We start from the raw sequence: 13,919 nt of genomic DNA on the forward strand, positions 1-13,919 counted from the left end.
CAAGCTGTGGACATTGTACTGGAAGTATAACCTTTGAACAGCTTAGCCTATGAGACTGCGGATGTTGGGAAATGCCTCTGAGCATGCAGACACAGCTAGCAATCGGTCACCAAGTGAAAAGGATCTCTTTCAAACTTCTTAGAGGTGCATGTATTGCTGCACACAGGCTGTCAGTTGGGAATGAAGTATAGCAGAGACATTTCTCACCCAGATTCTCTACTGTGTCTTCCTTGAACTTGCTCACTGAAACACACCTTTGTGAACAGCTGGCCTGTTAATGCTTCAGCTTGGATTTTCATACCTGCCTCTTCTCTGAACCTGTAAATTTATTTTATTTCCTTCTTCTTGGTTAAAGACAGTGCACTTAATGGACACCATTATTATCTCTAGGACTGTGCATACAGGCTAAATGAAAGACTGAATAGAAGGAGCCACATAAATAACATATTTAAATATGGTCAGCTTTCTCTGCTCAAGTTATTTGTGAAACTATGTTTGTGTGTGCAGCTGACTATTTACAAATTTAAGTTGCCAGCTAGGAACAGGTCTGTTACTCACAATAACCTGATTGGCGCCCTTGATTTGAGTAGAAATGTTTTTCCTAGGTTATTCAATCACAGTTCCAGACCAGGGTTAAATACTTAGTTTCTTAAGGTGGGACACTAGCAGACAGACCATATAGGCAAGTCCTTATTTAAAGGAAAAGCCTGTTTCTGCACTGAAATCTCTAACAGGTGACTTGCAGGGCACTGGGCATTTGTGCTCTCCTCTGACTGCCTTTAATTACAAAATGCAGGATTTGGGATATCCTAAGTCCGTCATATTTGGAAACGGAAGTGTCTAACCTGCTAGCAAACAAATACAGAAAGCCATAGCAAGACACTGAGAAACAGGCTGTTTCTCTCAATTGTACAATGGTTTAAAGCCATTGTGTCAAGTGACTTGCAAAAATGGATCAGCATGCAAGTTTGTATGCTAGCCATGTCAGGAGAGATAAGGATGTCCTTTACATGAAAATTACTGTTGACTTCCAATTTATTTACTTCAAAAAAGAAAGAAGAGGACACTTCTAATCTTCCTGATTAAAACTCCTGACCATTGCTCTGAAATTTCAAAATGTAAAGTGAAAGTAATTCAATATTGTGATATCTTTCTATGCCTGCAGTGCTCCTGCTTTTGCTAATAGATTGCCCTGACTACTCCAAAGTAATGTTTACAGAGCTCTGAGTATCAGTGACCCTGATGTGAGTCAGGTAGGTTTCCTGGCAGCACTAACTACAGCTTCTACTGTCTACCAAGAGCATCTCTTGGGTGAGAGAAAGCCTTATACTGCAGCTGAGGCAAAAGATAAACATTGCAACCTTTCCCTCTCCCTTTTTGCTACTCAGTAACTCATAGCATCCTGCTGACCTGGAAACAGAAGGAAAGACCACAAGGAGACAGGCCTCTTCCCCAACCAAAACCAGCATCATTAGGCCCCTGCAGCTCCATACAGAGAGCTTTTCACTGAAGGCAACAGAGGGGAGATGGATGACTGCAGCTAACACACACATCCAGCGATCAGATGCTCTGGATTTACTTCTCAGATTTACCACAGATGCTTCCACCTCTCAGCATCAACTCTCCAACACATGGCTAATACTCCTTTTCCGCTAGCTGTTCTCACACTTGCTCAAACTGTGATTGCTCGTGGGCAGCGACCATCTCCTCTTCTGTGCCTATACAGCTCCTGGGGTAACATCTGGCCAACTCTTGGATGGGGCCAGCACCAGCTATGTGCCACTCACTGGGTAAGGATGTAGAAGAGAGAGAAAGGGAGATCCCAAGGGGACCAATATGGGGAAGTAAAAGAAGATCAACAGAGGTTAGAGAGACCAAAGCCACTAATCTATTATTTCTGTTTGTATGCTGTTAACAAATAACTTTGTGCTGCACTCCCCTAGCTCTGCTGTCAATCCAAGATCCTTTGAGAGCATGTTTTCAGTAAATACTCATGGAATTAATTCATTATTACATTTCAGAGGAGAACATTGCTTTAGCCTCAGAGCCAGCTAGCTGCTGGGAGGAAGGAAGTTTCGTGCTCAGCCACTCTCACCTGGCCATTTCTAAACAGACAGGGTGCATTTCAGCAAGTCCCATCTCGCAGGACAGGAAATCTCCTCAAGAAGGGTCCACTGCATAACCCAGGGCACAATCCAGGACAGAAAAACTGGGGCAGATGCTAAAATCCAAGCAGATGTCTGAAACTGTTGGTTGCACCGTAAGAAAATGCAGAGCTAATGAAGGGGCCAGCTTGATTGATCTTGTTGGGGCAGAGAAAGGGAGGGTTAAACACTCCCAGGGAGCTTTTCATCCAACAGCTAAGCACTCCTGTGGCCTCACCTCTCCTGCACTCTGACCGCCCCCGCTGCTTCCATCCAAACAAGACCCAAATGACTTGACAGGATGACACCGACTCGACAGAATGACTGCCACTCACCATTTCACTCTTCTCCCTGAGAAATCCCTGCATGTGTTAACAGCAGACTGCCTGATGCCAGGGTTACCGCTCCTTTTAAGATGAGTTTCTCTTCCTGCTAAAAACTGAACTGCAGACCTGCAAAGAGGAAGAGACGATGGCATTTCTCTCGGGCTGACTCAGACAACCTGGCTGGGTCCCAGCACACCTCACAGAGCCAGGTCCCAGCGCTGAAGAGACTCCACCTGTTCTCTGCCTGCCCCATAGCAAATAAAACCACTCCTGGCTCTGAGAGCATGCTTAATATGTACCAAAAGTCAGCCTGAGGGGAATCCTGCTTTTGCTTTCTAAGGCTCGCACCTCATCTGCCAGAGCACATTTGCTGGAAACACCAGGACAAAGTGGAAGATTTCTGCTGGTTTAATGCTGAGACCAATGTGTCTGTCTGGTCTGAGGCATCGTTCTTTGTCTGAAGTGCACTGTACCACCGGGTACTCATGTTTTTAAAAGATGAAGAATCTCCTGGCAGACAATGGATATTCCCTTCAGCTTCTCACACATGGTGACTGGACTGTCCTTGGACACTTTCTGGAAAATGAAGTCCTGTTTCTAGAATCAGCAGAGAAAATGAGGACTGGCCATGTCACACAGCACTGGTGGCAGGCAGGCAGTGTGGAAAGAGACATTAAGGGAACATGGTAGTTGAAGACCAGGGAAGATAGAAGCCTGCAAAAGATCTTTACACATACAACAGATAGACTGTGCACACAGTAAGGACTTTTCTCACTGTAATTGCAAACATCTGTGTGTTTCTCTAACAGCTGTGACTTCATATTCCACCTCCTATTTCCCACCAGCTTCACTTGGGCTGCATAATTTCTAATATTTCCACATTGCTTTGGACTGTAACTCTCTATGTGACTGAAGGCTTTTGGCCCTGTTCTTGGAAATGATGTCCACCTAGTGACTTGACTGTCAGCCTCCAGGCTCATTCCAGGGTTATACTGTGCCATGATACTCTGGGTACAGGAGGACCTACATGGGGATGCTTATTCCTTAGTTCATCTCCATTGCTGCTTTGCCTTTGGGAACAGCTGGGAGGAAACTCAGTCACCACAAAGGTTTGAGTGGCTGTAATACACACCACAGGAAAAGTTCTGGGTGGTGGGACAAGTACAAACTGGGTATATGTTGGGGAAAGAACACAGACATGATCCTTAGCAAGCAGTGTAGACATCAAGCAGTGGACAGAAAGAGAAGAAAAGCATTTTAGGTGCTGCCAAGCTACTGTTCATTTTGCTGCCACAGTAAGAATGTGGACCACAACTCTGCAGTAAGGAACATCTGCCTCAGGCTCATCCTGCTGTCCTTTGCACAGGACTTTCATGTCCCAGGATCTTTGGGACCTGCTGCTGAAGGCCATACCCTGTAGTGTAGTAAATGAGCCTCCTCTTTTGAAGTCTACTTAGGGACTAATTTCCAGATCCCTAATGCTTACTGCTGCAGATCTGCATCTCAGCCCACTAAAGCATGAGCGCAGAACATGAAAAACAATGATGTAGCCCTTTGGCTGACCAACTTGTTCCTCTGCCCGCTTCCTAAATGCCCTCTTGATTGTAAAAGCCAAGACAAAGCTAAAGGCTCAAGGGAAATTTGCTTCCTGCAGAGAGTAAATCCCACCCGGTATTAGCTGTAGACACAAACAACAGTTGGCAGAACAAGGGATGTATTAAGAAATTTCCTCCCATTGAGGAAGTGGTACATGCATGCATACAACAGAATGTGCAGCTGAATCCACAGTCTTTAAATGAATGCACAGACTTGTTCTGGGCACAGATACATTTGTGATTGCCCCCACACCCTCTTCTCCTTCTCCTCTTAAAAAATTATTTTAGTTAGCTAAATGTAAAACCACACAAAGACCAGAATACATATACATACCTTAGAGGGTCTGACATTTTTTTCCTTTTCTTAAGAAACTTTCACCCATTTAGAATTATTGACTGTTAAGCCCAGTCAGTACAGCAGAAATATTCTACATAGATCATTGGTTGAAATGCACAGTACAACAGTTGTGAGCACACTGTCACAAGAGACACCTGCATGAATGCTAACAAGTGTAGTAGATCCGTCAAACCACATTGCAAGCATCTGCAACGAACAAGTCGGGGGAAGATGGGAAATTACCAGAACATGGAACAAAGATGTTAAAGTACACGGGAAGCTCCTACAGTCACTTCTCTCCAGAGTCATTGCTCCCATTAGAAAGCCAGGAAACCTGAACTGCTGCTTGCCACCTGAAACTTTCCTTCCATTTCACAGGGATCAGTGTCACACTTTTATTTCCAGACCTGAGTCACTGTGATTTTGCTTGAATGGGGGCAAGGAAGAGAAGGACAAACACAGACCCCATCTAGCAGAGCTCATTTCCCCAGACCTGCATGGTCAAACAGCTTGAGATCAGAGGTCTTGCCTGTAAAAAGGCCACACAATTTGAAAAGAGGAACAAAGCAGAGCTAAAAAAACAAAACAGAAATAACATGGTTTTATACAGCCTGCAATAAAGCTATTGTCAATGGTACAGTATTGTTCACATGACACTTATTAAGGCTTTGACTACTGGTCTTCTACATGCACAGTTTATATACATATAATCTTGTGTGTGTGTGTGTATAAATTACTTTATTTTTCTTGTTCTAAGCAAGAAAATATTTTCATGCATTTGCTTCTCCCAGTATTCACAATACTTGGACCATATTCTGTTCACGGTCTTCTGGAGAGGGCTGGATCTTTTCCTTATCCGTCTGGAAATGCCCTCATCTCCAGGAATGCCATTTGTGCCTGACAGTGGCACTGGCCCCACACTTCTCCACAGTCATACACCAGAGAGGAGGTGTCACCCCGGAGCCTGACAGTACATTGGTTATGTAAACATAGTAATCCTTGGATTACAAATACTTTATTAAAGCTAACATACCTCAGCTTTTAGCTCATAGCTGCCCATGAGTGCCTTAATGAAATATTATTCAGAATAAAGTCTTTTTTTTCTTATCTTTTTTTTTCTTCCCATATCAACAGCTCAATTACAGCGGTTCCCCTAAAAGCACAGTTTTCCCTACTTTTTCCCAAGGAAGTGCCAAGCTACTTGTTAATTCTGCAAGTCCATGGCTTGGTAGCTTCCATGTACATAAATAACTGCAACACAGAGCATGTCTAAGCCTTATAGCTCAAAGTGCTTAAGTCACCATCTTGCTTGCACCCCGCCATGAAGTTAAGAAACTGGGCCATGGGCCAGTGAGGAACGGGGAGGAAGCAGAGAACAGCAGAGTTCTCCCATTCCTAGTCCCATGCCTGGAGGTTGCACATGTTTGACAGGTTCCCAGAGCTCACCAGAGCTGACCTGTAGCATGGCTTGTGTACCTCTGCCTCAGGGACACCCTGACTATCTCTGGCCCAGTGTTTCCACTATGCTCCAGGTAGCTGATGTTGCAGAGCACTCCTTGATTGTGGTGGGGAGCCCTGAGAAGAGCAGCTCAGCTGTGAAAAGGAAGGGCTCACGCTGAAGTGGTACTAAGGAAAGGAAGCAGTGTAAAGAAGGCTGAGAAAGCAAACATGGGTAGAGTGAGGAGGAGAGATTCCTTATTTAAGATAAGGTCTGGACTGCTGCCACAGCCCTCTGAGCTGCCTTGCCTGGTGGTGTAACTGGAGCATGCTGTCAGCACTCCAGTTGTTAAGCTTTGCCACCATTACACGGTCATGCCTTGCATCCCACCACAGCACCACCCGATCAAAGCACTCCCATTCAGCATATACCATGACAATTACTGCAAATCAGGCACTGGGCCCTTCTCATTCACTGTGATCCAAGCAGCTAGCAGCCCTAAAGAGACTGTCCCTGTGCCCCTGCCTACCTTTCAACCCACAATAACCAAGACAATAAACAGATGGGACAGAAGGAGTGATGGAGTCACAGCCATCTGGTTGTTCACTTATTGCACAGAGTATTTTGGGCTGGTAGGGGAGAGCGGGTGGCTCCCAAGGTATTTTGAGAAAATCCTACCAGGTGGCTGTCCACATCATCTGCTCCAGAAAATGTGTTCAGACAGCTCATGTGTACAGGATGCTTAGGAAATGTCACCTAGAAACAGGATATGCAAGAGATGAAGGCTCTTCTCAATTCAGTCTCAGTCTTCACTCAGTCCCATGGCAAGCTGTGCAAAATACAATGTTTATGCCCTGGCAGGTATGATTAGAAGACAATTTTTGGTCCTGGGTATGTTAACAAGAAAGGGTCATGCTAATAATTTCAGAGGCAAACCTTTGAGACTGGATTTAGTTTTAGTTACTGAAAATACTGTATACTGCTTTTGTCCAGGTGCACAGAAGCTTAAAAAAAAACAACAAACAAAAACAAACAAACAAAAAAACCCCAGACAAAGATCACAGTTTAAAGTCTCAATCTTCAGATGGGAATGTCTGTGAGGAGTAGTCAAACTATTTTCTCATGTGCAATGCATCCTGAAATTTGGTACTTATATATCGGGCGTGAAAGCCTTTCTTGTTGATGGTGTCGTCTGTGTGGAATCGAATCATGATGGAATCCCCTGCAGAGTAGATTTCTTCCAGAGGCTGCAGAAAAGTAAAGAAGGCAGCAGAGTGGTCAAGTCTGCAGGCTAAATAACTGTACTATGATGCTAGAATTTAAGCTCAGACTGGCCAGGAAACACAAACATTGAGCGCTCAGTACCTCCTGCCCTGCTCTGATTTCCTGAGCACGTTCCCTTGCTCTTTGCATGCTTGCCCTATTTATGTTTGAAGACTGATGCCAGCCCACTCTACAACCCCACTTCTTCCAGTTGGTTTTGGTAGGTCACATTCACAGGACTCTCTGGATGTTCTTGTTCCAGCCTTCTGAGTTTTCTCTAATTTGTCCTAACCTTTTCAGGAAATGACACAATCCAAACTGGGCCCTGTTTTGCAGCAGAGGCCCTCCAAAGGTTCATTAGCAACAAAATAACTTAGCCCTATACCTTACATGATAACTCTGGTTATCTCCCCCACTGTTATGACCTTATACAACCTCCCTGTGCTTCTCTGCAGGACCAACACTTTCCCTGCCATTCTCTGTTTGTCAGTGTGCAGGTAGGTAGATTACTACCCTGCTGCCCTGAACTTCTTCCCACCAAGCTGCTATGCCTTTGTTTATTTTTCAGACCATTTCCCCAATTCGCAAGGACTGCTCCAACACACCTGCTCCTTGGATGTCTCTCTCTAAATGCACTGAGAACCTTCTCCATTTCATTGCTGAAGTCCTAGAGAAATTAAACATAGAACCTCTGGTTTTAAATACGACACACTATTGCTTATGCTAACAGTGTCACTCCTCTTAATGGGGACATAGATAACAGTTTAGGAGACAGCATGCCACTCTGGAGTCAACAAGCAGCTCTGCAAGTCCCTCCACCCTTTGCCCTCACCATAGCATGACAGCAGTGTGACTTGGCTTCAGGCAGGAAGTGACTGAGGATGAAACTGGCCTTTGGAAGCTGCTTCCAACATTTACACAATGCTTTTGTGGCAGGGCTGGGGCACAGCAGCATGGCAGCTCCATGCTGCTGCACATGGCCCTGGGCTAACAAGGGCAAGTCAGTCAGACCAGCTCTGTGCATCAGATAAAACAGCTGTGATCTCTAGCAACAGGAGAAGCAAAACCCAGACACACAAGGCATTCTCATCACCAGTTTGTGAGAGCTGCCCCTCTCCAAAAAGGGTATGAGAGTACCCTTCCTTGCCATCTCCAGTTATGCCTATGAAATCTCCACTGCCACGGCTTACCCCTGAGCCACAGAAGCGTCCCAGGCGGGGTGCAGTGCTGTCGTAACCATCATAAATCTCCATGTAGTCGTACCCACAGTCAGCCTCCTCCTCAATCTCAAATGTCTGGAATATCAGCTCCACCCCGTAACCATCTTCAGCTACAATCACCCATTCACAGTTCACTTGACCTGGGTAGTTGTTGTCCCCAAACTGAGCATGGGAATACAGCTCCTTAGTTCGTACTTCAGCCTTTAAGAGCCCACCACACTCTGGAGGAAAAAAAGAGCACAAAACACAGTCTCATCAAAGGCCCTACCTCACAACAAAGACTTGCCATCCCATATTTGGGCCAGCTGTAGGGAGAGAAGACCTCCAGCATGAAGTGCATGTACCACAGGGAAGGTGATTAACTACTGCACCAAACTACCATAAACCAGTGAATTCTCCAGTCACCCATGAATCCACTGACTCACATAGCGTAGAGAAGCTTGGTCCTTTTGATACAAAACATAGAAGGAAAGAGACAATCAGTTAAAACTGGCAGGATGGGGTTCCTACCACATTATGCTCTAGAAAAATGTATTATGTTATACAGCAATTGCTTAAAAGGAAGACTTAACATGTTCTTTGCACTTGTCCTGCAGCTGAAATTCTGACTCCAGGTATTTTACCAGCAGTAAACTGAAGCACGTTAAAAAACTGGGGACCAAAATAATCCCTTTCTGCCCATGCATTGCACAGAGGTAGGCTGGTGCTTGTGCAAAATGTGTATGCTTTGGTGCAGAGTTTCCCTACAGCCAATCAGGAAGATGCCTCCTCACCAGTCTCTCATGCACTGCTGCTCAGAGCATGTTTCATCTGTTTAAAGTGGCAGGGATTCAAAAAAGTGAACCTTGGTACAACACACCCACCTCTGGGCTGCCACAGATAGAAGATCAAGTTTGTTGTGTCTGTCCACAGCACATCTCTGCTTCCACCATAACCAGCCTGTTCCGTGTGTGGGCAAATACATGGGCTAAGTTGCATCACCTTATTTTCTGAGGGTTGATGAGGAACAGAATGGGTTGCTGCTCAACTAAACACCTCCAATTTAAACAAAAGAACTGAGCAGGAATGTTTGACATCAAGAGACCTCTGAGCTGATAAGGAAGCTGGCATTTATGGTATGGTACCAGTAATGGTCTAGGAACTGGTTAGCACAATTTACAACCACTTAAAATTCAGGCTAAGCTTATTTGGGAGAAAAGTGTGTCTCATTTTGCCTGGCAAACAACGCAGTGAGATTTGATAACACTTTATTGCACTGGGGTATTGGCAGGCAACCAGCTTACCTGTGCTGTGCTTTGCCTGGAAACCTTTTCTTTGCACAGAAGCATCAGAGTAAAACCTGAGGAACATCTTGTTAGTAGAGGCCACTACAGGCTCTGGTTTCTTGCTGCCACAGAAGCGGCCAAGGATAGGTGACTTGCTGTTGGGCCCATCATACACTTCCAAGTGGTCATAGGCGCATTCTTGGTGCTGTTCAATCTCAAACTCATTGAAGGTCTAAAGCAAGAATAAGGAAAATTAAGACAGACATTTGTAAATTTGAGTATGCAATTTAGCAGAGGATGAAATGCCAAGTGAGAAAGAGGTCAAATGGTATGCCTGTCCCATTCCTCCCACAAATCAGAACAGAATAGTGAGCTTTCAGTCAAGAGTGATCTCAGGGTGGCAAAGCTCAGAAGTTCATATGAATGTGCCACGTAGCCTTAGCTTTGCTGCCTCACATGGGTGCATGACGCCAGTTTTCAACTGGAAGCATTATATGCTCTTATTTTCCTGCCAGGAACCCTGTCTAGCACACCAAATGGCAGTTCTTCAGTACTGCTTTCACTGTGCACAGGGATCCAAGCATTATTTCCCCCAGTGCGTGGGCCATCTGCACAGCTTTGGTCACGTCCTGCCATATGCATCAGGCTATGCTGTAAAATGGGCCTGATGCTTCTCCCTCAGAGGGGCTGGGGACTGGCCCTGCCACCACCTTATGCAGAGATGGTCCCAACAGAGTGGGTCACAAGGAGGAGTAGGGGCAGGAGGGCATGTTATACCTTCTGTTAACAGAGACAGCAATGCTCCACAGCTGTCATCTGCTGGAGTCTCCTCCAAGCTGCCTCACCACTGCCTTGTGTACCTCTGAGACATTCTGCCCTTTTACAGGCCAGGGGCAGCCTCCCGGGATGCCCTCCTCTGAGCACCCCACACAGAACCTATGGGGATCAACCTCCCACTCACAGAGTGGTGGGGGAAAGTCACTTCAGCTGCTCACAATCCTGCCTGCTTCTCCCCTCACACTCCCACTCACTGGTTACTCACTACTTTCACTCGGTGGCCAGGCGTTGCAGAGACGTCCCAGGTGCATTCTTTCCGGCTGGGGTACTTGTCAGGCCAGTTTGGACTGCTCATCGTTCCCTCCGCACCACTCAGCTTGTGCTCACAACCGGCTTGAGAGAGAGACATCACAAGATGGAGGCATCAAGGCAGGTCTCACATGGGAACCACATAACATCCTACATGCTCCTCTCTGCCCACTGAGACCCTCAACAGGGCAGAAACAGGGAAGGCTTCAGTCACTGAACAAGATCTTTTGGTATTATTGCATAGTTCTGGTGAGTTTGTCCTATACTTTTCTGAGCTAACTTGGCAGTTGGTGAAATGGACCATCTCATTCCCCTGGACCTCATTAACCTCATCCACCTCCTCACTCCCAAACATATTCTCCTGCTCCTCCATCTTGTCTGCCCTGTTCCCGGTGACATGGTGTCCAACCCCTCCACTGTGTTGACTCTGGTGCTATCTCAGCCTTGAGTTGTTTTGCCGACCTGGAAAGCTGAATCAGCTCATGGAGAGATCAGACAAGGACCAGAGGCCATACACAGGAAGGCCATGGAAGCACACAGCAGGGGTAAGGGTGCAGGAAGAAAGTAATCTTGGCAGCAGCAAGCGGTTAGATCAGATCATCCTTTCTCTTCTGACTCAAACCCAATAATCAAATAAAGCAGCAGTGACTAGTCTAATAGTACCACAACTGCTCCTTTCACTAGCCCAACTTCTTGCTCCCACCCTGTCCATCCCCCATGGCCATATAGAGGGCCAGACTGGGGAATGGATCCAGCTAAAAACAAGCTCTCTTATTCCTTTTTCTAGGTGTTTTTTCAGCTAGCTGGGGCTTTTTCAGTGCCCCAGCCTGTTATGCTGTACAAACATCCTTCCAACACCAGGCAGAAAGCACCCTGGCTCAAACCATGTTTGAAGCACGTTGTCTTTCCTGAGGGCAGGGAGTGGGGACCTTACCTTCTTTACAATTGTGGCTGTTTTCATGCAGCATGAAGCCGTTTCTGCACTGGCATATGTAGCTCCCAAAGGTGTTGATACATTCGTGCTGGCAACCACCATTGTCTTTAGAGCATTCATCCTTGTCTGGGCAGGATCAAACCAACAAACACTGAGTTGACAGTGAGAAACAGACTATCACAGTTGCCAGCTGGGTGTCCCATACCCAGACTGGCAGAAATCAGTGCAATCCTCCAACTTCTGCTGCTGGATTAGTCCAGTCAGCTTTTTAGCCCAGATACAATTCTCTTCCAATTGTATTTCATTCCATAAAATGCATCACGAATGTGTTTTATTATATAATGTAGGTTTTGAATGGTTAAAGACTCCTATGTAAAAGAAACCTATAACAACGTCTCATTCTTTTAAAATAGAGTCCAGGAAAAGCATCACACAAATTCACTAGCTTAGGCAAAAATCTACTGGCCAGTCTTTATATTTTCAAGTTTCTACATGCTCTGATGAGCCTCCATCTTTAAACAGGTCTGCCAGAGAGCACAAGCAGCCAGATGAAGAAGAGGATCTAAGGTATAAGCTGCTCTCTGAAGCTGAAATATGCCCCAGTAGATGTTCGCTCCTGTGCGTTCAGGACTATGCATTCCTGAATCTCACTGTTCTGAGCATAGGATCTGCTCATGGTTTCCAGTCCAATTTAATTTATGAACAGTTTATCTCCAATTTTTCTTGGGCCAGTGCCCTCCCTTGTCCTCATTAACCTCATCTGTTACCTCACTCCCAAATGTATTTGTAGATGAAACATACCCAACTTCATACTTCCTCTTGTTAGATTTAATAAGCCAAATGCCTAGCCCTGATTCTACTCTGCAGCTCTTAATTCAAGGCCATTTTGCCTCATCATCCTTGTCAAAAATATTAATACTCCTCGGTCTCTGCTGAAAACACAGCATGAAATTGAATTTCCACTTCCGTGTGATGTACAGTTAAGCTCCAGAACTGCCTGCCAACAAGGTACATCACTGACACCAAGAGCTACAAAGGACTCAGAACAGAGGATCAGAAACTTCCACTAGCATGCAATGCTTTGAGAGGTAGGATTGCTATATAGAATATTTCTGGGAATTTTCTAATTCTTTTAGTTTCAGAGGAAAAAGCTTTTCTTTAATGACTCCAGGGACAGAAATAACTTCTAGGAGCAGGTTCTTCATTGTTTTCTGCTGTGGAAGGACTGGTAGCATTGATGAAATCCATGCATCTTGCTGACAGCGCACTATGAAACTGGACCATACAGTGTACTGAGAGACCGAGATGAAAGGGGACACAACACAGAGCAACCATGCTTTTTAGATGTAACTAACCATGTCAGGCTCTGCCTGATTTGACAGGAGGTCGAAGAAAATTCACCACAACCAAGAGGTTCAGTCAGAGGAAACAGCTAAGCAAGTGAAAGAATACAGCCACCTACCAGAGAAGTAATGAACTTTAAAGCCTTTCTTGGAGACTGTGTTGTCTGATTTGAACTCCAGTCTCATGTTGTTGCCATACGACGTGATTACTTCAGGCTTCTCTGAGCCACAGAATTTGCCATGCAGCTTGGAGTCAGAAGCCAACCCACTACGAACCTCAACGTAGTCATATTTACAGACCTGCCAAGAGAGAAGGAGATTTCTCAGCTCTGTGGACTTGGAACAGAGCGTTTCAGAGCAAGGGGACAGAGGCTTGACTGAGAGGGAACAGAAACAGCCTTATACGCAAACACATTCCTCAAATCCCCAAATTCTCCTTTGTCAGTGTTCTCATGCCCTTCCCTTGCTTTTCTAGTCTTAAAAGCATGGGTGTGTTTATCAGAATAGTGAAGGTTCCATTTAATTTAGCTAAAATAATTACTCCCACCTTATTCAAGAACCTGACAGTGTTGAACGAACTTCAGCAGCCTGTTGAATTAAGGAAGAGCCACTGCTCCCATTTACAGTGGGGAAAGCAACACCTGGAATATTTTGTTCAAATTCCACCCTGCCCTTGGCAGGGCAGAGAACAGACTGTTACTGGTTATTTTGTTTATCCTTGAAGAACTGTGCTTCATTGTTCATTTCCAATTATTTTCCTGCAAAGGCAGCTCAGGGGAAGGGGGGGATGGGACACCTATTAGGGGTGGAAAACACCTACAGTTATGCAAAACTGGTAGAGAAAAGAAGCCCATTTATAACAGAACAGCTTTAATCCTTCCACTCCATAGAGAAAGCAGATCCAGACTTCAAGGAGAACAATCACTGTTATTGGCTTATTATATCAAAGGCGGGAAAACAACCAGAAG

The 13,919-nt window shown here is 45.3% G+C and overlaps 1 protein-coding gene across 4 annotated transcripts in view; it reads right to left on the reverse strand.

Annotated features, from left to right (window-relative positions):
- Positions 1-6,762: 6,762 nt before the first annotated feature.
- TLL2 (tolloid like 2) overlaps positions 6,763-13,919 on the reverse strand; it is a 97,047-nt gene continuing 89,890 nt past the window's right edge. For 3 of the 4 annotated variants that reach the window (XM_069796447.1, XM_069796446.1, XM_069796444.1), the window contains 6 exons: positions 13,071-13,251; positions 11,609-11,734; positions 10,631-10,758; positions 9,607-9,820; positions 8,294-8,544; positions 6,763-7,087 (listed from right to left, as the gene is read on the reverse strand). In XM_069796447.1, coding sequence (XP_069652548.1) covers positions 6,953-7,087; positions 8,294-8,544; positions 9,607-9,820; positions 10,631-10,758; positions 11,609-11,734; positions 13,071-13,251 — 1,035 coding nt within the window. In that variant the 3' untranslated portion in view covers positions 6,763-6,952. Of the gene's footprint in view, positions 7,088-7,708; positions 7,771-8,293; positions 8,545-9,606; positions 9,821-10,630; positions 10,759-11,608; positions 11,735-13,070; positions 13,252-13,919 lie in introns of all 4 variants that reach the window. The other variant, XM_069796445.1, reaches the window with a different exon arrangement.

The sequence above is a fragment of the Haliaeetus albicilla genome, chromosome 11 (genome assembly GCF_947461875.1).
Source record: "Haliaeetus albicilla chromosome 11, bHalAlb1.1, whole genome shotgun sequence".
NCBI lineage: Eukaryota > Metazoa > Chordata > Aves > Accipitriformes > Accipitridae > Haliaeetus > Haliaeetus albicilla.